The sequence below is a fragment of the Amblyomma mixtum genome, chromosome 2 (assembly GCF_055824585.1).
Source record: "Amblyomma mixtum isolate Tamu chromosome 2, ASM5582458v1, whole genome shotgun sequence".
In the NCBI taxonomy this organism is placed as follows: domain Eukaryota; kingdom Metazoa; phylum Arthropoda; class Arachnida; order Ixodida; family Ixodidae; genus Amblyomma; species Amblyomma mixtum.
The window spans coordinates 53,709,399-53,737,292 of NC_143013.1; the positions used below are offsets into that span (position 1 = coordinate 53,709,399).

The 27,894-nt window shown below is 47.6% G+C and overlaps 1 protein-coding gene across 2 annotated transcripts in view; it reads right to left on the minus strand.

Annotated features, from left to right (window-relative positions):
• Positions 1-27,894, minus strand: part of LOC149359389 (queuine/queuosine transporter SLC35F2-like) — a 291,042-nt gene that overhangs the window by 19,802 nt on the left and 243,346 nt on the right. For both annotated transcript variants that reach the window (XM_089571608.1, XM_089571609.1), the window contains one exon: positions 20,076-20,404. In XM_089571608.1, coding sequence (XP_089427734.1) covers positions 20,076-20,404 — 329 coding nt within the window. The remainder of the gene's footprint in view (positions 1-20,075; positions 20,405-27,894) is intronic.

Consider the following 27,894-nt stretch of genomic DNA (forward strand, 5'->3'; position numbering starts at 1 on the left):
CGTATATCGGCGAGGTTTTCGTGTTATGACTACGCTCTTTCCCTACTTCCCACACCAATTTCGGAACCTTCCGTGTCGCTTACTGTTACGCTGCGCGTGTGGCTTGCAGTTAGACAACTGCAGTTTTGTTTTCGATGTAGTCTTCTTTTTTCCCGCGAGGGAGCATTTTTTTTAACGCGCTCTGCAGACGCAAGAGCGTCAAAGTCACTTGGAAGCCCCCGCATGTGCGAAGCGCGCTCTAAAACGTCTCAAATTTCAGGACGCCGCTTCGTATGCGATTGATTTTTATCGCCGACCCGAGCAGCAGCGAGTCTGGAGATCGTATACCTTTTAGTCAAAATTCAGATCTGACAGAACCTGAAACCCAGGCGGTCGAGCTCGGGTGCCGAACTATAGGGTTTCCCGTTGTTGTTTCGTATAAAGAATACTGTTCAAGAAAGAACTTTTATTTTTACTAAGATAGTGGCCATTAGAATGCCAAATTGTTTGCACCTTTCGGAAAAGTTTTACCATTTTTGTATTTTTAGATACAAGGGTACATTTACAAAACTTGTTAAATTTTTTTCCTAAAATCTTGGTTCAGGCAAATAAAATTGTGCCTTGCAAAGCAAAATTCGTTATTCAAGCTTATATGTCTAAAAATCACATTTATTCATCTTCATTCAAAATTTTATACGTAATAGTTTTTACAGGAAAAAGGTACTGAAATCTAGAAAAAAAAAACGGTCATTTTCCCCATGTACAGTAAGGAAAAAGCTAATGTTATCACATTAAAAAAAATTCAGGGGGCACTTTGGCTCTCTCAAGTGCAGCAAGGCGAAAGCGTTTACTGGCCACTGTTTGTTTCTATTAACTTTTTATTTTTCATATTGTGTTTTTCGTTTTTTTATTTTTTTGCTCCTTTTCTTAATTTTATTGTTTTTATTTTTATTTTCACGTCTTATTTTCATTTTGTTTTTATTTTTGTTTATTTCCTTATTTTTATTTTTTTTATTTTCCTTTTCTTGACTTTACTCTTTTTATTTTATTTATGAATGCCATGCATTCACTAGATGCGCCTTTATTCATGCTGGAACCTTGAGTCTTTTAGGCAGTGACGCCGAAAGGCGGGCGAATCTGCCGACGCGTCTGTCGACACGGCTGTCGATGCGTCTGTCGACACTCCTGCCGACGCGTCTGTCGACACGGCTGCCGACGCGTCTGCTAACGACAGTATGAGGCATTAAAGGCTTTCGCCTTAAAAATTATTTTAGCAATGTTTCTCAACCCAGTCATGTGGTATTGATACCGGCTGATGAAGAAGCCACGATTTCTGGTGAGTGGCTTAAGTGACTGCACCGTTATAATTTTTTTCCCATTCACCCGCAGATCGCATATTTTTGCTCCCAACTCCACATTCCACAGTCTAATCAGGCATACAGACCAACGAGGTAGTACATGCATTACGTGGGACACGAATTATCAGTAAATACCACCATCTTACAATCCCTACCAAGCGGCTATAGCGCACAGGCGCTCCAAAAAAAAAAAGGAAATGCCTGAAGCGAGGCAAAACGACTAAACAGTGTGCTAAGACTCGTGGCTATCCATGGTGTAGAAAAACCATCCAAACATAGAATTAGAACATGCTTCACGAGGATTCAAAGACGGACAATGAACACGCCTGAAACCGGTTGGAATTTTTTAAATGCTTTGATGGTTTTCTTTGGATTACGGATGTCTAAGTGCCGCAGTTTGTCGTTTGTTGTTTCCTGTCTAGACTGTTTTCTTTTTGCTAATTCGTCTTATCCGGTTGGTAGCGATTCTGAGACGATGCTGTTGCAAGGATAGTTAGTGGATGACATTTTTAAGCACGTACCTTGCCGGCTTGAATTTTTGATACCGCCGTGGGTACACTCGTATAATGGCAGGCATGTGCGAAGAATAATTCAGTCGAAAGTGGCGTCTGTCCCTGCGTAACCTAACTTGTACAACACACTGCGATAGACATGATACAAACGCATGCCTCGTTATAAACTTAAAAACGGGGAAAAAATGAAGACAGTATTACAACAAAAAATTCGCTCTCTGTCTCCATTTCTGGCCTTTCCATCTTTTCAGCTCGGGCGACCGATCATTCGTCCTCAGAGATGACACGGAAAAGCTCTATGGCCGCATTCTAAATTTTTTATTCGCACGGTGTAAATCCGAAGGGACCCGTGAGAGGCTACATTGGCTTTCCACTGCTCGCCTGTCGCGAAACATCACTCTTGCCTTCTCTCAGCAGTAAAACAGTGCTGTGTTTATCACGACGCCGTCTCAGCGGGCACTACTTGTCACGCATCAGTGGCCGCACATACACAAGGCGTGTTTGAATTCGAGTGGCCAGGCAGCTTCGCTGCAAATAAGGTCTTTTTTGCGACTGCCTGCAGAAGCGGCTGCTCTGGTTGAAACTGTCATCGCGCAGTGGGTGGACAGCGCAGGAAGCGACACAGTTTCGCAATCTCCCTTTTCACCTGGGGTCGCTTTAGCAGCAATATAAAACACGAAATCATTTGAAGAAAAAACAGCAAAACATAGGCAATGTGTTTCTGAAAGGAACCCACGCGCAAGGAAATAACAGAGACAGAGGACATATGACGGACTCAAAAGATTTTCTACTATACTTTCTTTCCTTTTTTCTTTCATTTTCTTATTTAATCCTTTCTCTCTTTATTTATTTCTTCCTTTCTTCCTTTATCTCTTCATTTCTCTCTTTTTCTTTCTTGATCTCTTCATTTCTTTCCTTTTTCTTTGATTGTCACTTTCTTTCTCTTTCTTTGATTGTCACTTTCTTTCTCTTTCTTTCATTGCCACTTACTTTCCTTGTCCTTCTCCTTTGTTTCTTTCCTTCTTTCTTTCTTTCTCTTTGTTTTTTATTTTCTTCCTTTTTCCTTCTTTCCTTACTCTCTTCCTGCCTAACTTTATTCTTTCCTTTGTTTCTATCTCTCTTTCTCTCTCTCTTTCTTTCCTCCTTTCTTTCTTTCGTTCTTTCTTTCTTTGTTTTTCGTTCCTTCTTTCATTCATTATCATTTCTTTTTTCCTACTTTCTTTTCATCTTGCCTTTATTGCTTCTTTCTTTTTCTTCCTATTTCTTTTCCCTCCTTTTCATTGTTTATTTACTTCTCTTGTTTTGTTTTTCACCCTACTTTGTTCACGGCCTTGTTTTTGCCAGCACGCATGTCCGGTGGTCTTAGAGCCCGCAGAATAGTCAGCTCGGTCGCCAAAGCAACCTGTAAGCCGTGTCGTAAGTTGTCCCCTTTGCGCGCTCACAAGGGTGAACGTCACAGCGGCGTCAGAATTGTGACAAACTGCGCCGGCACCTTTTTGCGAGGATAGATGGGGCTTCACCGCAGCACTGCAGCACTGTCGCGTGCTCGACATGTGTCCTGACCACGTTAAGCTCGTCGAGCTTGCCGCGTCAGCTTTGTCATCCTACTCTGGGCCGGTAGCGTTGGATGTCTTCATTTTTTTTTTTTTTGTTGGCCGTGCAGCATCTCTCTGTCTAGCCATATTTTTCCGAAACAGAAAGGGATTCTGTACCAGATAATGTCCGTTAAATCTCAGTGAGCGAAAGGCAAAAAAAAAAAAAAACAACAGTGCTGAAAGAAACGGCGACAAAAGATTAAGGCAAAGTATGCGCCGGTCGGTCTCGGTAATTCTTGGTGGGTACAGCTGAAATAACAAGACGCAGACACAGAAAGGAACACGTAGAACGTAGACGAAGCTGACTGTCAACTAAAATTTTATTGGAAAACCCGCGCTTTTTGTTTCCTTGTCAAAAAGATCTTGCTTTTATCTCCCGTGGGGTTCGTTCAAGAAGGAAATTTCTTTTCTTGATAGAGAGATTGATGGTGTACTAACGCACCGCTGTCCTGTTTCCCGTATCGCCAATGCCTCCAGGATCTCACGTGTCACTTGGTCTGCAAACCTTTTCATGACTTGAACTTCATGCAACTTGGGCTCACACTTGCACACTTTTTTTCCTTTTTTGTTTTCTTTACAATCTCTGCAATGCAGGGCTAGATTGCTGCTTGGGGCACCTGATAGCGATGATGCATGTTCCCTTATCCTATCATTAAGGCACCTTCCCGTCTGCCCTATATATTGTTTGCCACAAGCCAGAGGGATATTATAAACCACACCTTTGACACACTCGCTGAATCTTGTTCGGTGTGCGATCTGGCGATTCTTTTAAGGTCTCGGTAATACGAGTATCTAAGGTCGGAAGAATGAAGTGCTTTCTCCCAGAAAGCAGTGGGAACTACTGCTGTTGCATGTTTCTGAATATGTGACCGGGACTGAACTCGAATTCTTAACTTAGTCATTTGGCCTTTATTGGCATCCTTTGCTATTGCTGGGATATAGCCTCACCTCCCACAGAGAAAAATCCCAAGGAAAAGTTTCTTGGTTAAGAGGGACGCTAAACAGGATTTCGTGAATCGCTCGTGGCTTCCTGGATATAAAGTCGGGGACCTCCACACCGCTTTCACTGCGTTACACGCGCAACTAAATAATGGCGCTTTTTGCAAAGAGGGCGCCTTAAACAAACACCGCTTGCACTATCCGGCCCCTCAAACGTGACTGGTGACGTAACTAGTGACGTAATAATAGAAAATGCGACGGGTGAACTTTGGGGCCGTTTATCGTGACAGGAGCTTAAGACCTTGGTGCTAGCTAAACTGACGATGTGAGCCACTGATTAAGCCATGACTGCCAAAGCAACATGACGAGAAAAAAAAAACACGCCTGTTTGTTACCACGTCACGTGAGGAGTTCAAAAGTGCTGATGCAGTCGCCACTTGCTTCGCCTTTATTCCTCCGTTTTGTGAACAAAATGAAAGCTCTAATACACGACCGAATGGCCCAGATTATTCGATAAGATACCATGGTAAAAAAAAACTTACCTTAACGGTCCTTCGAAACTTCACTGCATTAGAGCAACATTAACGCAAAGGCTAGGGTTGCTAGCGTACCGCGGCTGACACGAATTATGATTCGAGATCATTAAAGCAGGCCCAAACAGCAGCTGCTGAGCTTAACCAGGCGTCAGTTTGGGTCACTGTGGGCTAGTTGTATAATGAAGTACCTTGACATCTCCGAGTAAGAAGAATGAACAACACACGGGTCATACAATTTCTCTCTCGCGTTGAGCTGCTCTAGATTTAGGTATAAGATCTTCGTTCAGTTTTTGTTTTTCAAACATCATGCACAATTTACTGACTTGTACCACCGAAAAAAAAAAAAACGATTGTACTTTCCCGCCATGTTTCCAGGGAACTATAGCCCCGACTGCGCTCTCTGTGGTGAACGCGCCATTAGATCCCACATCCTAAGGGCTTGACCCCGCAGATCTGCCTAAACCAGAGTTGCAGCTCAGTACTTTTAGGCAACGGGAGGCCACGCTGCTAAGCTCTGACCTGGCAGTCCAACACCGATCTTTCGAGCGCGCTACTGAGGTCATCGCGAAACAACGTGCTCTGACCACCTAGCGTAGATCTCAAGTTCCATTTTTCACCTTTGAAGAAATTCCTCCTCCTCCTCCTGTACTCTCTAAGGAAGTGTTATTTGTAAGGCTCTTTCGCGGAACTGTTTTGAGACTGTGTTAACCATTTCTTCCTTTTTAAGGCGGAAGCCTTTAAGGCCTCATCGTTGTAAGCAGGAGTTGTCGACAGAAATGTCACGCTTTTCAATTGGTCGAAACGGTCGTGACGTCACAGTGCGCGAATTTCAAACGGGGACAATTGTACTTTGGCTACTAACCATGCAACCAATTAAAGGGATCGTATAGTGATGCTCCAAGTAAGTGGGACTAAGTTTAGTTAATTGTTTACGTAACTAATTAACCTAATTAACCTTTCTAGTCAGACCAGATAAATAAATAAAACCGAGTTGGAAATTGGCCGAGATCGGGAATCGAACCCCGTGGTCTCCGGAGTGCGAGACGAGCACGCTACCATTCCGCCATGCCAGCTCGATGGTTCGGAATGAACAAAGGCGCGTCTAGTGAATACGGTGTCTTCGTTCACTCCCATCTTCTTCCCTTCCCGTTGCGAGGTTTAGGTGTCCACCGAGATATGAGAGACAGATGCATTTCCTTTCCTCAAATACCAATTTACCGACGAGCAAGGCGTACAGCCGAACGGGCGATGGCGTTCAATGGACTCCCTGGCAGCGTTGCAAGTCTCTGTCGCGTTCCGCTCTTAGAGGCGAAGCTTAACACCTTAACCACATATCAGTGACACAAACAGCAACACCCCGCTTAAGGCTTTCGCCTCACCGCACTTTAGGTCAACAAAGTGGCCATGATTTTTTTCCTCTTCGTTTAAGCACATGACTAGTTAATCGCTTCCTAACGTCGGGAATCGATAGGTACTAGAGAGATCTTTTGTATTCGCGCGTTATACGTTCCAGAATATACGCGAATAAGCATTTTTGCCTTTAACCACTTCTGTGGGAGGGGCAGGTGGGGCCAATTACGTTTTAAGGCGGAAGCCTTTAATACCTCATCGTTGTAAGCAGTTGTTGTCGACAGAAATGGCAGGCTTTTCAATTGGTCGAAATGGTCGTGACGTCACAGTGCGCGAATTTCAAACGGGGCCAATAGTACTGAGGCTAGTAACCATGCAACCAATTACAGGGATCGTATGTGACGCTCCTACTAAGTGGGACTGAGTTTAGTTCATTGCTTAATTAACCAAAGCCTAATTAAGCTTTCTAGTCACACCAGATATATAAATAAAAAATTCAGGGGGCACTTTGGCTCCCTAAAGTGCTGCAAAGCGAAAGCGTTTCCTGGCCACTGTTTGTGTTTATTTACTTTTTATTGTTCATAGTTTGTTTTTTCTTTGTTCTGCTCCTTTTCTTAATTTTATTGTTTTTATTTTTATTTCCACATCTTATCTTTATTTTGTTTTTATCCTTGTTTATTTGCTTATTTTTATTTTCCTTTTCTTGACTTTACTCTTTTTATTTTATTTATGAAGCCCATGCATGCACTAGATGCGCCTTTATTCATGCTGGAACCCTGAGCCTTTTAAGCAGTGACGCCGAAAGGCGGACGAATCTGCCGACGCGTCTGTCGACACGGCTGCCGACGCGTCTGTCGACACTCCTGCCGACGGGTCTGTCGACACGGCTGCCGACGCCTCTGCTAACGACAGTATGAGGCATTAAAGGCTTTCGCCTTAATAAAACCGAGAAGGAATTCGGTCGAGTTCGGGAATCGAACCAGGGTCTCCGGAGTGCGAGACGAGCACGGTAACCACTCCGTCATGCCAGCTCGATGGTTTGTAATGAACAAAGGCGCGTCTAGTGAATGCGGTGTCTTCGTTCACTCCCATCTTCCTCCCTTCCCTTGGGCGAGGTTCAGGTGTCCACCGAGATATGCGAGACAGATACATTTCCTTCCCTCAAAAACTAATTTACCGACGAGCGAGGCGTAGGGCCGAACGGGCGATGGCGTTCTGTGGACTCCCTGGCAGCGTTGCAAGACGCTATCGCGTTCCACACTCAGATGCGAAGCTTAACATCGTAACCACACATCAGTGACACTAGCAGCAACACCGCGCTTAAGGCTTTCGCCTCTCCGCGCTTTAGGTCAACAAAGCGCCCCCGTGAATTTTTCAGAACAGAACACACAAGAAACAATCACAGAGATAATTATTGTACAGGCGAACGTCACGACCACAACCTCTTCATCATTCACAATTACCAACAGGCCTTGTTCCTAATGAGCTGCGCATTATACTTCATAAAGGGGTGAAACCACGGACGCATCCAAGAAGTTGAAGGCCACACTCTCATATCGCTACTCAGTCCGAGCTCTAGTAGCTTGCGAAGTTTCCGGCATGGTTGAACAAATCTCCGACATACTGTATTAGGTTGGTTGGTTTATAGGAGTTTAACGTCCCAAAGCGGCTCAGGCTATGAGGGACGCCGTAGTTAAGGGCTCCGGAAATTTCGACCGCCTGCGGTTCTTTAACGTGCACTGACATCGCACAGTACACGGGCTTCTAGAATTTGGTCTCCATCGAAATTCGGCCGCCGCGGCCGGGATCGAACCCGAGTCTTTTGGGCCAGCAGCCGAGTGCCGTAACCACTGAGCCTTCACGGCGGGGTCGACATACTGTATTAAGCGGCGGTAATGTGCCTGGGGTGTAAATACAAGCTGAGGAGGATAGGATGGGAGAAGCTCAAGATGTTGCCCAATGTTTTGAACTCGTAGGCTATTGAACTTCGTGAATGCAGCAGAGATATATATCCATCTCTTGAATACAGACGAGATAGATATCGATCTCTACTGTATACGCGAAGATCAAGGGTTGAGGGGTTTAAAACTTCCGCCAATAATATGAGCATCTCCCATACTACATTTTCCTGTCTTTGCACCTCATGTCTGGGCCAACATACTTTGATCCCACGAAATGCAGCCATGTTTTCTTGAGTACGTCCGGAATCTTTGTGTGAGAGCACTCCTACACAGTTCTAGCAGGTGCAATGCGATAACTGGCCTTTATGCACTCAAGGCGACACTCAAAGCGCCACGCATGCTCTGACATCGCACAATCAGTTGTTTCAGCCAGTGTTCACTTCGGAGGACGCGGTTGTTGCGATGCGCGCCTCTTCTTTCATTCCTTCCTCTCCTCTCATCTGTTAACTCTCATCCATCTGCACGTGGCAGCGGTGGTGCCTCGGCACGAGGCAGTCGGCAGGCCCGTGCACTTTCCTCTTCATCCTTCTCTCATGGTCGCAACAACAACAACAACAAGTAACGTAATCGTCGGCAATTATTTCACTTCCTCATTTACCCCTTCCCGTACGGCGTTGTGTCCACCGAGATATCCGAGATAGTTACTGCGTCATTTCTTTTCCTCAAAACTAATTTTCATTTTCAGATACAAAGGTGCCCGTCTGATCTGTAATGTCAGTGCACGTTAAAGATCCCCAGGTGGTCGAAATTATTCCGGAGACCTCCACTACGGCATCTCTTTCTCTCTTTCTTCTTTCACTCCTACCTACATGCTTTCCGTTACGGCGCTGTTCACGTGTCCACAGAGAAGTGAGGCACTTATTGCGGCTTTCACTGAAATTAAAATTTGGTTTCGAGGTAAGGAAATGACGCGGTAACTCTCATATCTCGGTTGACACTCGAATTATGGCGTAAGGGAAGGGATAAAGGAGGGAATGAAAGAAAAAAGCAAGAACGAGATGCTGTAGTAGAGGTTTCAGGAAATTAATTACGAACTAGCTCGAGGATTTACCATCCGAGCAGGGGAGTCACAAGCCCCGGAGGAGCTCTCGACAGACCGAGGGGCTGGGTATTCTGAAACACTAAGTCTATACAGGGGTCTGAGATACAAATATCCCCCACCACACAAAGAGCTAAGCAAGGAAGAAGCCGCAAAATGGCGGAAATTACAAACAGGCTCTTTCCCAAATTTATATATACTAAGCAAGATGCTCCCAACGCAATACCGCGCCACATGCCCTTGGTGCGAAGCGAGGCCAACACTATACCACATAACATGGGAATGCGACAGAAACATATCGTTCCACAAACACGACACACCAAGTGCGGAGCAATGGGAGAGCCGGCTCACCAGCTGCGGGCTAGAGACCCAAAGGGCACTCATAGCATACGCAAGCGGGGTGGCCAGACTCAGTGGAGCCCTGGACTAGGGGCCCACCCAAGGCTAAGAGGCAACCTCAAGACCTGAAGACGACCTCCACCGCAAGCGAAACTGAAGAAATCAATAAAGTTTCTACTCACTCACTCACTCGACCACCTGGGATATTTAACATGCACTGACATCGCACAGCGCACGGACGCCTTTTTGCGTAAATAAATTTGTAAATTGGTTTTTGAGGAAAGGAAATGGCGCAGTATCTGTCTCTCATATATCTCGGTGGACACCTGAACCGCACCGTGAGGGAAGGAAGGAAGGTGGAAGTGAAAGAAGAAAAAAAGAGGTGCCGTAGTGGAGGACTCCGGAATAATTTCGACCACCTGGGGATCTTTAACGTGCACTGACATCGCACAGCGCACGGGCGCCTTTTGCGTTCTGCCTCTATCGAAACGCTGTCGCCGCGGTGGTTTTCCAACCCGGGTACTCCGGCTCAGTAGACGAGCAGCCACCGCGGCATGTGGCTTTCATTTCTTGAAAACGAATTTAGTAGGCATCTGATGGGGGCCACGTTGGGTAGTGAATGTGAACACGACCGCGTCAAGGAACTCGTGCCGCAGAAAATCCGGTGTCGCCGTCGTCGATCGTGAGCGAAAAATCCACGAAAAATCCCCCGAGAAGCAACCGCGGAGGCAGGTGGGCCACCTATAAATCACGTGACTTCACGGCGTGATTACGAACTGCCCACCGGATTCTGAGCAAACTACCCACCGTGACAGGTGGCAGTTAATGATTGCTATCTCGGGAAGCGTAAGCAGGGTCGCACAAGGCCCAACGTTGGCAGCACCTGCCATTGCAGGGCACTGGCGCACCGCTCAATCGCTGCACCATTGCCCCAGGAGTGATATGAGGGCTTCGAAGAATCCATGACTGTAGACAATGACCAATTCTGCATGTATGGGAACTAACTCATTGCGCTAGCTGCGAAACACGGCTTGGGGGATACCGGATATACTTCAGGTGGATTCTTTATGTCACACATATGCTGACTTAAAAAGAATTACAGGAATCGATGAACAGGAACGGGAGTTATTCAGTGAAGAAATTTCAAAATACAAGCAAACAAAACGCTGCCCTCAACTCGATTTTCGCGGGGCTTCCCACTCCTATTTCGTTCTCCCAATGACGGCCCCTGGCGCAACCAACCAAAATAGCCTGCCGGAGCACTGCGCGGAAGTTTGCACTCCATGGTTGCCTGCTCTCTAACTCGTTCTTGCTGAGTATAGTGAACTAGAATACTGAGTATTCTAGTTCACTATATTGCTGAGACTGGCAGCGTCGTTTCCATGCCAGAGCCCCTGGTGGTGTATTTTTATTTTGCTTGCTTTGCAGGGCTTTTATCTAAGACGAACAAGTTGTTTTTGTTGATCTAATATAAAACTCCGACAGGTGACAAAATGTGTCTCTATTTATTCACACAATTTGCAGTACATTTACTGTTTGTTCAATCATCAAGCTCGCGCCAGGTGATGTCATATCCGCTGCTGAAACCTGCCACTGTGTTAGGACACCATCAGAGCCATGAATTTGTTTTTGGGAGGACATTAAAATATTAAAAACGGAATATACGCGGTATTACCGACGCTAATATCACCATTGTAACTCACTGTATGCGATCAACAGGCAAAACAGTCAACTAAGATTGTGTTTCTGGGTCCCTTTAAGGCGGAGCTCAAGTGTCTCCTCAAACCTTTTCGTTCGGCGGTTGGCCATCGCATAGCACGCATGCATGATGCACAACCAGCGTCAGGCGAAACGCAAGGAGGAAAACAATGAGGCCTTACTCGTGACTGAAAGCTAACACAGTTTATTTTCAAACCGTAATGCACTCCGCCCGCACTCTGAGCAGAAAGGAGTAAAAAAGATGCCCAGGCTTAGCTTGGTTAAGCCAAGAATGCGTTGCATATTGCGCGGTCTTTTTGCGCGAGGTATTGCTTGGCGGCACTCGATTTTCTCAGCAGCTTTTCCTCCGTGACGTATGGATGGATGGATGGATAGGAGCGCCCCTTTTGAAACGGGGCGGTGGCAACCGCCACCATGCTCAGCAGCCTTTTTTTTCTTTTTCTTGTTTTCTTTCCTTTTTTTCCTCTTTTTTTTTCCTTTTTTTTTTTTCCTGTTTACTGTGTTTGCAATTGTCACCAAGAATCGCCATCATCTTTACCTACGGTTTTTCCTCCGGCTGTCGTGACGTCACGTCACGTGGTTTGGTGGTTGCCCGGCCGCGCCCAAGGGCTGAACTGAGTGATTGCAATATGCTACGCATAAAAACAACGCTCACTCAAAATGATACGAGGTTCAGTGGTGCCATATGAATAACCGTTACGTTCCTGCATATGTAGCACGAAACCTGCATTTTATTATCGGTAACGTTGTTGCATTCTTTTTAGAGGTGAGAAAGGGGGTCTTTTTTTTTTTCTCCCTTCCTGCTTTTGCGACCCCGCCTATGCTGCGCGTATCGTGCTCGCCTGTTTTTTTTTTTTTTGCTTTTTAGAGAAAGTGCGCCTGGCGGCGCATTAAGAAGAGACGCTTTATCGCGGGACCTTACGACATTTAAGACGTCGAAGTTCGCCGCCCGTCTTCTCCTCCAGAACGCGCACTGGCACGGGCTGGGTTATTTTATTTTTAAATCTTTTTGCGAGTCCAACATACCTTTCGTCGGATGCCCCACGTTTTCAAAACGCATCCGTTCACCGGCTTTCTTAAAATGTCGCTTCCGGAAGATCATCTCCCGCTGGTTAGGATTCGTGCGCGGGCTATGCAAATGGTAGCGATCCTGGAATAGACGCTCACCCAACACATGCACATGCTCGTAACTTCGGCCTCAAATTAGAGTTTAGGAGATTTGGCCACGTGACCCGTAAGTGCCAACGGTAAAAAAAAAAGCATTTAACACTTCTCAGCTCCCTAGGAAGCACAGTCAGTCTGTTCCTCGATGAACGAGATACATAATCGGAACGAGGAATGAGATTCTTACACTGATGCGTCGCAGCGCACGTGTACAAACACGTTACACGCGTTAAGAGCTCACCGTAGTCCTTTTGCGCTTTATATTTGGTGCGCCCCCCCTCCCCCTAAAAAAATGAATCCGGGCCTCTATACTACGCAGGTAAAAAATCCTCCGGGTTGAAACTCGTGTATTCAGTCAGTGCTTTCACGTAAGATGTCGTCCTCAAGAACAGATCCTTGTTTTTTGAGCCACACTGCTGGAAAAAGTTGTCGAAGTCCACGTCGTACAGGAGCATGCACACTCCAGGCCCTGATTGGTATTTTTTTCCCGCAGCGTCCTTAGTGTCCACAGCACAGTACACGTCGTCAGCGCCGAACTTTGTCTTACAAACGTAGCAGTCCGGGTGCACTGAACTTGCCACTTTGCACCCGTTGCACAATTCGTACATTGCCAGCCTGCCTTCCGTTTTGGAGTTCGACTGCGCTGGAACAGGCTTTGCCTCGGACTCCGATGTCCACGCGGGCACAGACACCGTAGCGCTCGGGCACACTATGTTTCGAGCTGATGATGTATTATTCGTGATGTTCTTCACAATGCCTTGGATGATGCTCGCGGTTTCACAGTAACCTTCGAGGGTGTTTGTCGCCCCTGTTATTAGGTGAGTGTTTAGAAAAGTTACGTTTGCCTTGGCTGCCAGGCGCTGAATTGCGACGGTGTTTGAAAGATCTTGCGGGTCGATCATTAAAGTCATGAGAAACTCGCCTGGAAAGAAATTCAGGCTCACCAAGGCGAGGACGTCATCCAGGAAGAGATACAGAGTCCTAAATCGCTGCTCGTCGAGGCCGCTCTCGCAGGACTTGCTGCCGCTCACCCAGTGCAGGTTGGTGCCATTGAGCTTGTATTTAAAGCTTTTCACGTACACTTCACTGACCAGCCTGTGCCTCATGGTGTGGTTGGCGGCTAGGAGATGGAAATGCCCGCTGTCTTCGGGGTATCCTCCGAGGGTCATAAGGATATTTGAAGGCTTAGCGCCTGTTACGTTGGTCAGCTGAATTATACTGATCTCCCGGAGTTTGTAGAGGCCGTATTTTTCGTCGAACTTCTCTGCCCTGCTGGTTATAAGGCCACCCGTGATGGCCATCGACCAGTAGACCAGGCTAGGGCAGAGAGCGAACGGGACGTGCCTGGGGAGGAAATCCTTGCCGGCTGAGTTGCGGTATCGAGAATTGTTGTACAGGCAGTATAATTTCGGTACAGATTGAGTTGTTGTGTTGGGTTTTCCGGGGTAGTCAACGTCATCGAGGCCCGAGACGTCTCCGGAAATTTTGGGGCTGGTCTTCGTGCAGGAAGGGTTAATAATAATCGGGCCCCCGGGCGACCCACCACCACCCTTGTTCTCGTCCGGGGATGGCGGGACGGCACGGTCGGCGGCTTTGCCCTCCTCGATGGGGAAGAGCAGCGGCAGCAGAATGAACGCCAGTGGTATGACAATGATGGCCGCGCCGACGCCGCAGAAGACCCATGCTAGGAAGGCGCGGTTGGCCCAAGTGCCGCCTTCCTCTTCCGGCTCAGCGGCGGCGGCGGCGGCGGCCGCCGCCTCCTCTTCTTCGGTGGTAGACGGACAGCCCGGGCTGTAGTACGGAGGCTCTGGCTCCTGTTCCGCCGTCTCGTCGCTGTCAGAGCCGTCCCGTTTGGCGTGCTCTTCGTCGGGAGCTCCGTTGGCGTTCTTCTCCGCCGTGGCCGCCTGGCCAGGTCGCTCGTCTTCGTCGTGGTCCTCGGCCATCGTGTGCAACGTTCTAACAATGCGGTCACGAGCTGTTCTTCTGAGCGGTCTCTCGTGGAGCGTGCTGGCCGTGCAGGGCGTTCTTTACTTTCTCGATCTCGAATGCGGCTGGACTGGCTTTGATTAAAACAGGAAAATGAAAGAAGGGAAGGACGCCACAGAGATGACGATAATAGTGGGCTGATAGAAATGGAAATGAAAAATTGATTTTGAGGAAAGGAAAGAGGCAGTCTCACTACTCTCTGGGCACATCAGCCGCTCCGCGGTATGAAAGGTTGGAGGAGGGGGTGAAAGAAAAAAAGAAAGAAAGAGGTGCAGTAGCTCCGGTATCACTCGGGTTATTATACTCTCAGACAACCTTTCTGTTTTGGCAGCGCTCGAAACCTCGAGTGATACTCCTATGAGCCGTTCCCTTCAATTTTTTATTCCTCCACATGTTTCAGAAGTTCGCTTTCACTGGGTCCCTGGGCACTGTGGCATTGTTTCTAATTAGAGGGCTGATTTTTTAGCAAAGTCTGCCCTTAATGGTCCTATTGTCCCTTTCGTCCCAAATACTGTTCACTTGACTCTAGCACGCTTTCAGCGATTCCAGCGTTTCCACACCTTGAGCCATGAGCCTCTCCTCGCTGCAGCGGATTTTCAACACCTGGCATTTCCTTGGAGTGTGCGGATGTGCAGTTCGAGGCAATGTGAGGTGTCCATGACCCTTTTGCGCTGCAGGATACCGCGGCTAAATCTTTATTTATGCCGATCGGGGCTTTCGATATCCAACCTTTGTGAGTCTTGTGGCGAAACTGAGTCTATAGAACATTTTTTCCTCTCCTGCCGGCGGCTCGCTGCTCTCCGTAGAATTTACTTGGAGATCCCCCTCGCTCGGCTTGGGCTTCCTCTATCTATTCCGATTCTCTTATCCTTCGGGGCAAGCGCCAAGGGATATGCCCTGAAACCAGTGTTCGATTCTATTCACGATTATATAATTTCATCTGGTAGATTCCTCTGCTAGAATGTAAATTCACAACTTTTCTTTCTCCGTATTTTTTGTTTTGTACAAATTCTAGCTCTGCGTCCCAAAATTTTAGATTTAATTATACTCCATTCCCTGTACACGAGTGCGTTTGTATCCGCTATGCACCCTGGCCAGTCCCCCGCCGTGGGTATGTGCCATTCAGCCCGAGGTCATCATCATCATCATCTTAATCTGCTGTTGGGTTGCGGCTAAGTACCAGGCGGTGCTGAGTTATTCCTCGAATTTCTGCTTGATTTCTTATGTTCTCTTCCTATTTTCCAGGGTGACTGAACGCGGGAACGTGGACTGATGTCCACAAACTCTCCAGGCCAGGGGAACTCCCCCTGGTCAGCTTGTCTCTCGCCAGATGAGCTGCCTCTTGATTGTTTCTTCCGTGGCGGAGTAAGCAGTATACCGGTTGCTCTCGTCCCCGCGGATGAGGGCTCCATCAAGCTGAATAACCCCGAGGCTGTTCAGGCTGCTCTTAAATCTACCACCCCCCATTACATGAGGATCACTGACGTCCGGCAGTTCGGCCGTGGAGGGATCGTTTGCAGATCGCCAGACCAGGCATGCGTAACCGACCTACTCAAGTGTTCGTCGTTTGCCAATCACCCGGTGAGCGCATTCATACCTCCTCATCTGGCGTGCTCGAAAGGGCTAGTCCGTGGCGTAGACCCACGGCTAAGCGCGTCTGAGACATTAGAAAAGCTCACTTCGGCTGGCGTGATCGCCATTCACCGATGCAGTCGTGTGGTGGATGGAACTAAGATACCGACGGAGACTGTTATTGCTATATTTGCGGGGCTGTCCTGTCCATCTGAAGTTAAGGTGTGGCCTTTGGTTTTCCGTGTGGATCAATTTACATCTTGGCCCCTTCAGTGCCGTAATTGCTGGAGGTTTGGCCATAGCACCAAGGCCTGTAAATCGAGTTTTCGTTGCTGTGGGTGTGGAGAGAGCCACGACCCCGCTGGGTGTTCTCAACACGAGAAATGCTGTTTGTGTGGCGGTGGACACTCAGCAAGCCATTCCGAATGCCCAGCGCGGGCTGAGGAAGTTCAAGTACTAGAGTTGATTGACAAGCGCAGGTGCTCAAGACGTGAGGCAGTTGCAGTCATCAAAGATAGGACATCTGGCTATGCAAGTGTGGCAGCGCGGCATGCAACCGTTGTGGATTCCTCCTTGTCGCAAGCGATTGCGGCGGCGGTGGAGAAAGCAATGGCAAGTGCCATGGATCGCATAGTTGAAAATCTGTCCGCGTGCATATCGCACGTCATGGCATCCCAAATGTCCACTTTATTGCAAGCTTCTATTGCCCCTCTTTGTGGCACAATCACTTCTCCATTGGTTGCACCTCCCCAACCTTCTGTGCTCGTGACTTCCAATCCACTGAGTCAGACTCAATCACAGCCTTCGTCTATCCCTACAACCAGTTATTCACATCACAGTGAGACAGAAATCTCATCTGAAGAGTGCGTTTATATGGAGACTGAGATGCGTGCTCAAAAGCGCAGTGCATCTCCGTTAGGTGGTGCTGGTCCGTCTTGCTCTCAGTCGAAGAATAAAAAGAATCACTCTAAATCTACATCAAAAAACAGCATTTTGAATCAGGCGTTCTCCGCTGCGGCCCTTGCAGGTTTTGCAGTGGAACTGCCGGTCTATTCTTTCTGCTTCAACAGATTTAGTTTGTTTAATCAGTAAATTAAGTCCAGATTTAATTGCTCTTCAGGAAACATGGCTCACTAAAGATTCTAGGCACAATTTACAAATTATCGTTCTTTCAGGCTTGACCGGCCCTCAAGAGGTGGTGGGTTGCTATTGTTCGTATCCACAAAATTTTGCCACAGGGCAACTGTGTCATTTCAATATATGGACAGGCAGTGAGAAATTCAGGCACTTGATCTCAGTATTCCTGGATATCAGCCACTCACTCTGGCTAATGTATATTTTCCAACAGGTGTGCATGAAGTTCGGCCTCTTGACTCGTTTTTATCTAGTTGCAGGAAACAGGTTTTAATTGTTGGAGACTTCAACTCGCATCATGTTTCGTGGGGGTTTCGAACAGATCGCTGCGGTACGCTCTTATGGGACTGGGCTTGTGTAAATAACCTCATCTGTTTAAATTCGGGTCTCCCCACATTTGTCCGTGGTCAGTCTCGCTCAGCGTTAGACTTGTCATTTTCTTCCCCCTGAATAATTGTGTCCTCTTGGGCGCCAGTTGACTGTGCCTCCAATAGTGATCACCTTCCGATCAGCTTCCAAGTTATGTGCCAGTTGACCTCTCCTAACTGCACACGGCGCACATTCATAAATTACGACAGTTTTAAAAATGCCCTCAAAGCAGACCTTCAGGAATTATCTCATTCCAACAGTGGAGATAATGCCATCCGCATTTGTTCAATTTTGGATGGAGCTCGTAAAAAATCGGAGTTCTTGGTTCAGGCACATAAGGGAACATCGCCGTGCCTTTGGTGGAATGCAGAGTGCGCTCGAGATTATAGGCGCCGAAAGGCTGCTTGGAAGAAACTTCTCCACAATCAGTGTCCCAAAAACTGGATCGATTATAAGTTCGTTGCAGCTACGTTTAAGCGCACCGTATCTCGTGAAAACGAGTTGCACGATACTGAACGCTACGAATTTCTTTCAAAATCTGGTAATAGGCGCGCTTTATTCAATTACCTAAAATCCAGGAAACTAATCTCGTCCACCATGAACGCTGTCTCCCTAGTTCAGTCACCGGCTGAACTTGCACAGTCCCTGGAAGAGATAGGCAGAGGCCTTGAGCGCCGGTTTACGGCTCTTCTTCCTTCTCCTCAGAGATTTCTTGCCACTTTGGACGATTTCGAGGAGGTCACCCTCACTGAGCTCTCGAACACTGTATCCCGCCTTCCACCCGCGGCCCCTGGCCCTGATGGTGTGACTTCTTCTATGATTAAAATTTTGTTCGAGGAATCTCCCACCGACTTACTGGCACTTATAAATTACTCTCTTAAGGGGCCATGGATTCCAAATGAGTGGCGTCTAGCAAAGATTATCCCGTTGCTTAAAAAGCAGGGAGATGGTTATGTGTTAGACAATATAAGGCCAATTTCTTTAACTTCGAATCTCGTTAAGTTAATTGAGAGGGTGTTGCATGGTAGAATAATGTATGTTATTTCAGAGACTGGGTTGTTGAACCCTTGCCAGATTAGTTTCAGACCAGGATGCTCTATATGGTGTGCCCATACCGATCTGGAGAGCCGCATACAGTTAGCTCGTCGCCGAAACCAATACGCAGCGCTTGTTACTTTAGATGTGGCTAAAGCTTATGACAGCGTTGAGCACAGGACGCTCTTGCAAAGACTACAGGCAGTAGGACTTCCGAGATACTTTGTGGCTTGGGTTGCTGAATTCCTTGCTGACAGGGAATTTTACTGCTTCCAGAACGGTGTTTCATCAAGCAAATTTCGACAAGCGAGAGGAGTGCCCCAAGAGGCGGTCCTCTCCCCTGTACTTTTCAACATCTTACTTAGCAGTATTCCCTGCAGTCCTCAGGCTATGAGGGACGCCGTAGTGAAGGACTCCGGAAATTTCGACTACCTGGGTTCTTTAACGTGCACTGACATCGCACAGCCCACGGGCTTCTAGAATTTCGCCTTCATCGAAATTCTGCCGCCGCGGCCGGGATCGAACCCGCGTCTTTCGGGTCATGATAAGCATGATTAAGATGAAATGGCGTCTTGGGACCCAAAATTTTCAGTTTAACTGGACTTCGTATTCCACTTTTGCGTCCCACTATAACGCCCAACCTCCAAGAGGTTGGTTTGGTTGGTTTATTGGGGTTTAACGTCCCAAAGCGACTCAGGCTATGAGCGACGCCGTAGTGAAGGGCTCCGGAAATTTCGGCCACCTGGGGTTCTTTAACGTGCACTGACATCGCACAGTACACGGGCCTCTAGAATTTCGCCTCCATCGAAATTCAGCCGCCGCGGCCGGGATCGAACCCACGTCTTTCGGGTCAGCAGCCGGGCGCCGTAACCACTGAGCCATCGCGGCGGGGCCAACCTCCAAGAGGGTAGCGTTCTAAAGACGATAAGAAAGTAGATGTTTTTTTTTCTAGCATTATTGTTCCTTACATTTGCGGTAGTTTACTCTTGATTTTTTTTTTTTTTTTTTACGAATTAACTTGCTGTGTTCCTTGCCTCTCGCGCTGCGTAAGGGTTCGGCGTCACTTCCGGCAGTCGGGAATGGCTGCCGTTTTGCAGTTCTGGTGCCCGAAAGCTTCGACCTCCTCGAGTCATTTATAACGACTTGGCTCGCATTTCGCGCGCGATGTTTGGCAGTGATGATTTTTCACTGCTTTACCACTCAATAAAAACCTTCAGCGCCCGGCAAAATATCGTTGAAGTAGGCCTAACCCCACTTCCGGCGTCTTCCACTTTGGCCTCGATATAGGGGGTTTTGGGTCACCAGACAGTTCACGAAGAACAAAACAGCAAATCTAAGTTCTCAAAATCAACAAGACAGTGAACCCTTCCTTGCTGCTGGCTTACTAACCAAGACTTAGGAAAAGGCTGGAAGGTATACATTTTTGGACAATGAAAACGCGTCCGGCCTTTTCCCCAGGCAGCAAGACAGAGGAGGCGAACGACTCACAGCTGAATGCCGTTGATGACGCTACCGAAGAGCCCGATGGCGCCCAGGAACTCTACGGTGCCGCACAGCTTGACAGCAGCTTCCTGGGCCACGTTGGAGACGCCGTAGAGAGCGGCGCCGCCCAGGCAGAGCATGTCACCCAGCAGCCGGTTGGGGGCGGCGGCCGAGAGCTGTCCGCTGGCCGCGGCTTCGTGGGCGTCGGCCCACACCAGGCAGCCGACGCCCAGCAGCGCCACGCTCACGCCCAGCACGTGCACCGGGTGGTAGCGCACCTTGAGTGCCAGCCACGAAAGCGCCAGAACCACGGGGATGGTGAAGCAGTCCAGCAGCTGTGAGGCACCAGGGCACCATTACACTCTTGCTTGATTCGCACACGTCATCGCGGCACGCTCATCAAAAGGGAGAGGGACATGGAGGGCGCACACTTGTATGCATTGCGAAAGTACAGCACGAGTGTGTTATGAGCGCACAGCCAAGGCGTGCAGTCACGTGACGTCGGGGGCAGCATGAAGGTGGACCATGCATAACTTCCGCCAGGACCAAGTTCTTACGGACCGGTGATGATCTGACAAACGAACAGGCTTTCTCCGTACTTTTGGTTCACTAATATAGCATGGCGGTAAGTTTGACCTTTGTGCAAGTCGGCCGCCATGTTGTAGACCAGTGGCACGGCGGGAACATTCGCATCTGTTTAGTCCGCTTATCGCCACCTGCGGAGTGAAAGGCTGGTGGAAGTTATGTATGGTGCCCCATTATGGCCTTGTGATGTCACGTGCAGACCATAACATTCCACGCAGAGCGGCGCTCGTTCCAGACTCTTATCTCAGACGTGACCATGTGAGACGGCCTCATTAACAGTCGCGTGCTTTAAGAAGCAAAACAGAGCGTTTTCACCGTGTTACGGAAACATTCACATTATGATTTTTTGGTCGGAGTTTCGTGGCGACCCTGGAGAGCCTAGGAGGTCTACGGGACTCGTCCTCCGGTGAGAACAAATACACTGGTCGTCAATTCACGTTACGCTCCCGCATGAAGAGCATCTGTCAGTGCTTTTCGAACTGTGCAAATGAACAGCCAACTTCCCCGTGGACAGATTCTAAGAGCCACTTACCACAGCAATGGCCTCACTCGCAACTTACGGACTTTATTTGCTGTAGACCACGCAATCGTATCTTTAGTATTCCTTCCCGCAATTTTCGTGAAGCTAACGAAACATTTGATGATTTTAATCTTCCCCACGATTCATTCCGTTTTTCCACTCTTTAAATATGATACCTTGAGCGGTGTTTCGTTCATTTTACCATCCGGATAGCGACGCTCTTTTTTTTTTTTTTTTTGCAGCGCTTTTCAAGCTATCTGCCACGTTGCCGCGTCCTTTTCTAGGCGTAATTAGTTTTAACATTGATTCTGCATGCTCCGTTCAGCGGTGTGCGAGTATGCGTATGCGTGCGTTCGTGTGTTTCCCCCTTTGTTCTTACTTCCCCTTGACTTCTGTCATCACTGATCATCCCCCGAGCTATTTTCAGAACAGGTGAGGGTTGCGCCCTTTCCGAAGACAGCTGCCAGCATACTTGCTGCGCATTTCAATTTCCTTCTAGTTTTCCCGCAACTCATGTTTTCAAACCACATTGCATAACAGTGACAACCAACTACAATAAATGGCGCGCTCTCTATGATTCTTAAATGATAGAGCCCTCACTGCATTCAGTATAAGTTCGGTGGTAGTGGCTTTTTCAAATATAAAACAATAAAAACTATAAGGAAGGAAGATAAAAGCGTATGCCGGCCGCGAGAAGTGTCGCTTGCCACTTGGACACCTGTCTCCCTACCACTGAAGAACGACTGTGCACCGTAGAAGCCTCGATCATCTCTCCATCGTAAAGCATCGTTCTGCGACATCTGTCGCACTGCTTGGCTGGAGCGGCTAAGAGCGGCCCAACAAACGCCCGCGGTCGATCAGCACTGCGGTAGATTTAACCGCAAGGTTTTCGAGATGCGCCATCTGGCGCCTCATTGCAACGTTGCAAAGGTACAGCCAACCATCCGCGCTGCCTTAAGAAGTTGCTAACCACAATCAGCGATGCCGCAATGCCTGGAGGCAGTGAAACGCCACAAATGGCGCATGTGGCACATCTTCGGCATATCGCAAGATGATGAATGGAAGGAGAATGTTCAAAGTCACCTGCTATAGCTAAACACGAAAGGAGTTGAAAGGCGGTAAGCTGTCCTCTATCTCTTTAAGGATAGAGGACACCCTTTACTTATGGCTGACAGCGGAAACAAATTCCATCTTCCAAACATGCGAAGTTCTAGCAGTTACTAAGATTTTAACCGAGGTTTCAATAACATCTGATTGCTTAGCTCAAGGCCTCCAGTGCCGCGCTTAAAAACTTACTCGCATTGCTAACTGAATCAAGTTACTATGCTTCAGAGTGGAAATATGCCGCCGTTGCTAAGAGTAAGCATTCCGTAAATTTAGCGACCGAAATCTACTCGTGAACTTGGCCAGCATACCCTGCTCCTAAAAGAGTGTGCAACAGAGAACAACTTGCTCCTTTTTTTTTTTTACTATCATATACGCATATTCGTGAGTGCAGCAGTCGCAAGTATTACACACGGATACTGCCTGAAGCTAACAACAGCCTTATCTTCTCGCGACTTCAAGTAAAATGCACTCCGCTGTTTAGTAGAATTGTTGAAGTGTGGTCCACATTTATTGAGGAAGCCCCATGACGCTTGGTGAAGAACGAGGCGGTGAGCTGAACGACGCGTCAACTGGTAGGTTGATTTGCTAACTCCTTTAAAAATCTCGGAGTTTTTTTTTTTAATGATTATTATTCTCGCCAAAATGTTCTTTGTTATTTCACTTCAATTATTCTTCTGTCGTTTTTCATGAATACATTTTTCAAATTTCACGTTTAATCGTATGAAAATTTTCTTATGTATACCACTACACCTTGGCCAATCCCCCCACGTGGGTATGTGCCATTATAATGAGGTGAAGAAGAAGAAGAAGACGCGTCAGCTCTGCGATGCAGCCATGGGCGTTGATGATGATGATGATGATGATGATGATGTCCTCGGGCTGAATGGCACATACCCACGGCGTTCACTGGAAGCCTCTCACTTCATCGTCTTCGACACACTGGCACGTGAGGTGGCGGTACAGAATACCTCGCCGGGGCGAGAGCGCATGGGGCCACAGAGCAAGAGGTATACTTGTCACGAGTATGCTCACGGCCTGCGAGCGTTACAGAGGCCGGTACAGACATGACTTCAACTAACGTCACGGCCCACACATTCTTCCTTCTCCAAAACTACGCTGCCCTGCTTTGAAACAAAAGCCCACAAACACAAACAATTCAAACAAAACCAACATAAACAAGCACAAACATGGCGAACTTAGCATGGTAGATGATCGAACTGAGCTACACCCACCGACAGCCCATGGTCGGCTTGGAAACCACCAGCAAAAGGGCCAGATGCTCGCGACGTCGCTTCATGTTCGAATGCTCTCAACAAACACCTTCCCCAGCGTCGCCTCGTGATAATTCATCTCTGTCGGGAAAATCGCTGCGCCGGTGAGCGTAACCGATTGACGGAAGTGTAAGGATACGACTTCCGCATATTTACACTTCGACTTCCGTCTAACGTCACGTGACGACTACGCCACTGCTCCACCGCTTTCACAAGCGCACAGGCTACTTACATTCGAGCCGTGCAGCATAAATGCTTCGGGAGTGACCAAACCAGGAAGAGTTATCATCGGTGCGCCGAACAGGACTCGCTGGAACCATTTTTTGGAACTGCAGCCCTTCCTGCAGCGGATGAGGCGGTCTCTGGTTCGGCCCCGCCCTAGCCTTCCATCACAGCTGCACTCAACCGTCACGGGCAATCCGAAGGGTGAGTGCCCTACCCGTGCCTTCCTTCAGTTCCCGGCAACGCATGATAGACTGGAATCATCCATCGCTGCAACGAAGTTCCTGCTTCCTCCATAGCCGCAGCCCATCCTTCATGACTCCGAACTCCCCCCCCCCCCTCCCTCCCTTTCACCCCTTCCTGCGATCCCCCAGCAAAGGGAGACAAGGTCCACATCAGTTCTTTTCTATCCTACTATAAAATGCATCCCCAGCGGCATGGCAGAAGCCGATTCTTAGAGAAACAAGCGAAAAAAATAAAGAGAAAGACTGAAATTCGTAAGATGACAAATAAAAACAAAAGAAGAAATGGAACCGACCTATTTTTTTTTTAAGGGCGCTCACAGTGGGCCACGCACAAGCTCACCTCTCGCGATCCTCGACGCGGAAATCGAATCCGGTGGATAATGCTCCTTTCACGTACGCGCGCTGTGATGAAATAGAAAAGCCCCTGTTTGCTTAGTTCCACGCAGACGCTGAACCGACGCATAAGCTTCCGGCTGAGTTCAAGCATAGATATACACATATTCTCAACAGCCTTCTCCGTTACTCTCCATTTTGATCGGGCAGCAGCGCCGTCGACAGCGCACCAACGCGGATTTTGTTTTCCAGTTCCGTGCCCTGTCGGGATGCAGCTCTCGTACGACCGTGGGCGATAGCTAGCATGATCGGTAATGTTCGCTGAAACAAAGATGGAACATGTATTTCTCGCTAGTCCACCTTTAACTGGGGCAAAGGAGTATAACAGTCGTATTTCTACCTGTCTCTCTTCCTATCTACCCCACTTCTCTCTGCCTCTCTTTCCCCACTTCTCCCCCATTTCTATCTCTCCCGCACTTCTCTACCTCTCTCTATCTTCTCTCTATCTATCTTTCCCGACTTCTCCCCAAATTCTCTCTATCTCTCTAGAGGACTCGGTCTCAGGCCCACATGGCCGACGGAAGAGATGGCACATCCTCTCTGGACAGCAGATTGGCACGGCTTCGCTGAGTTCTGAGAGGCCAAGGAAAGATCACGTGGTTATGAAGGATTCATGGAGCTTTCTGCTACGACTTACCTCTACTAAAACCATCTATCATACTAGCACTACTACAAGTATTACTACTACTGCTACTACTACCGAACTACTATTACGGTGAAGAGAACGTCTGTCATAGCTAGTTCTCTGAAGAGAAGCACAAAGGAACACACCTTGTAAAACCGTGCAACAAACATCACATTATGCTGAATCAGAATTTTGGTGCGGGATAGTTGGTTCAATGCCACCAACAGATTAATACAGCGCGAAGGAACGAGGACACGAGAAAACACACAACACAGGACGGGCGCTGTCCTATGTATGTAAAATAATTATTTAAAAAGTGAAGGCATCGATACAAAAATCCGTCGAAAAATAGATAAAATGGTCACTATCCTCCTGCAAATCGCCGTGAGAGTACATCAGCAAGGCACGATGTTGGGTGGTGGATTCATGAGAGTTATGGGTAAACCGGCGCAAAAGCACGAACGCCCAGAGCTGTTAGCTCTTTTAGGCCGTCTCCTTGGGCTCTGCTACCAAAAGGCTTTCATATTGCAAACAGAGTTTCAGCATAAACTGTAAGTAAATTTGTCATGTCTGATGGCCCCAAGCAAATGCTTCAATTGAAAGCTCGCAAAAATATACCCAGAGGCAACAAAAATCACACGGAAATTCGCCTGTACATGTTTCCGGCATACGGCTGGAAGTCAAACATGACTAACTAGAAGGTGACTAGGTGCGTCATTACTGCATTACAAACTAGGTGCGTCATTACTGCAGCCTGATTAATCATCATCATCATCATAAGCCTAATGATGTCCCCTGCAGATTCCTGCCCTGTGCCAGCTGGACTTAATGTCATTCGCCCAAAAGACCCTCTGAAGAGCCCGCTACATTAGCCTTCTCTAGTTATCCAGTCAGTTACCCTTAACGACTATCGGCTATCCTTCCTTCGCATTAAATGTCCTCCCCACCCCTATTCCTTCTTGATTTCGACTAAGATGCCATTAACCCATGTTTGATCTCTGACCCACTCTGCCATTTTCCTTCCCTTACCGTTACACCTGCCATTTTAATTTCCGTATGACTGGCTGCGTTGCCCTTAAGTTCAACCCTTTTCATTACCTTCGACGTTTCTGCCTCGCCAAGGTACAGATGTTATAGTAGAGTTTTCTCTTGCAAAAACTGCCATTCATCACCCGAGAGTGCCTGTCAATGTACTCCGTGCACCCCATTCTAATTCTTACAAAGGCAAGAGGGCTACGTGCTTGGCGTCACACCAATTAGGACTCTTGACTGTATTGTGCTTTGTTTCATGCTAAACGAATACTGGATTCGACTAGCTGACCACTCATACGCCTATTATGGCTATCCAAGCGCAGCCACCGCCACTAGTCATATTTAGACTAACTGCTATAAGAAGCAAGCCGGCTAGCTTCATGAGCAAAAAAAAAAAAAAAATGACGGCGACGAGAGTCTGTAGGCGGTATCGAAACGAACGTTGTGCTCAAATAAGAATGAACGCCTTGAAGCAGGTTGTTGGCGACATGCTAGCTCTCCCACTATCGTATACGACCGCGGAGAATCCTTAAAAAGTATAGAAGTTATTGCCATATTGTTTTTATCCGAAGTCTAAAATGAAATGCAACAAACTGAGAAAAGAGTTCTTTTTTTTTTTTTAAGTGACAAATGAGGCCTTATATCATGATTTCTCGTGACTGGTGGTGATCCCGGAACCTGAAGTACCACTGAAGCCAGCTTCCTTACACCCCGAAAAAAGGCTGCACTTGAGACCTCTTATCCCCGCCTCACAAGAGCCGTTTAAATTGGCAATAGAGTTGAGGGCCCTCCAGGTTTCCGATACAAATTGAATTCCAAGAGGTTGTGCGGCTGCTATAGGGAAAACTCCATCGTTGTCGAGAGGTTCCTTTAGTTCGCACCAAGTTGTTGCATGACATCCTCCCCGCAGGTGTTATTCCGAACAAGCAAAATCACCCGGAAAGTTTTGCATCAAGATGATAAACAAAATGTTTATTAGCGAAAATTGCCTTGAGCGTTTTTAAAATAAGTTGTATTATTTTGGACATACCTTAGTATCAACTGTGCGCGTTTAAGCAAGAATTTTGAAACTTTTCACAACTGACCAAAGTTAATATTATGCTTTCTGGTGCGTTTCCGTAACCAGAGTATATTTATTTTCACAAAATAAATTGAATTCCTGCGCTGTTACGCTGTTATGATCACAAAGTAGACTATGGTCTCAATGTTCATACAGGCTGGCTACGCCCACTCCAGGAGAAAGGTCTCTCACATATCTCTCCAATTAACCCTGTCCTGTGCCAGCTGCGGCTACCCTATCCCCGCAAACTTCTTAATCTCATCCGCCCACCTAATTTTCTGCCGCCCCCTGCAAGCTTCTTCTCTTGGAAGCCAGTCTGTCACCCTTAACAACCATCGGTTTTCTTGCCTTCGCATTAGATTCCCTGCCACGCACATTTCCTTCTATTTGATTTCCACTAGGATATCATTAACTAGCGCTTGTTCCCTGGCCCACTCTGCCCTCTTCCCGCCCCTTAATGCTACACCTATCATTCGCCTTTCTACAGCTCGCTGCGTTAGCCTCAATTTAAGTTGAACCCTTTTCTTTAGCCTCCACGTTTCTGCCGGCTTACATAGCAGCTCTTAACTGGCCGCTGAGTCGACAGGCTATCAACTGAAAACCTTCGAGTCATCGGCCTCAAAGGAGACGTCAAAGAAATTCACACATAGCTTTTTTTTTTCTGCCTCCGGTATTGGTTTATGCTAATCAGCATCGACGCTGCAATTTCAATATCTATGAGTTTGACAACAGCCAATGCTTTGCAGTGCACGTTAAAGAACCCCA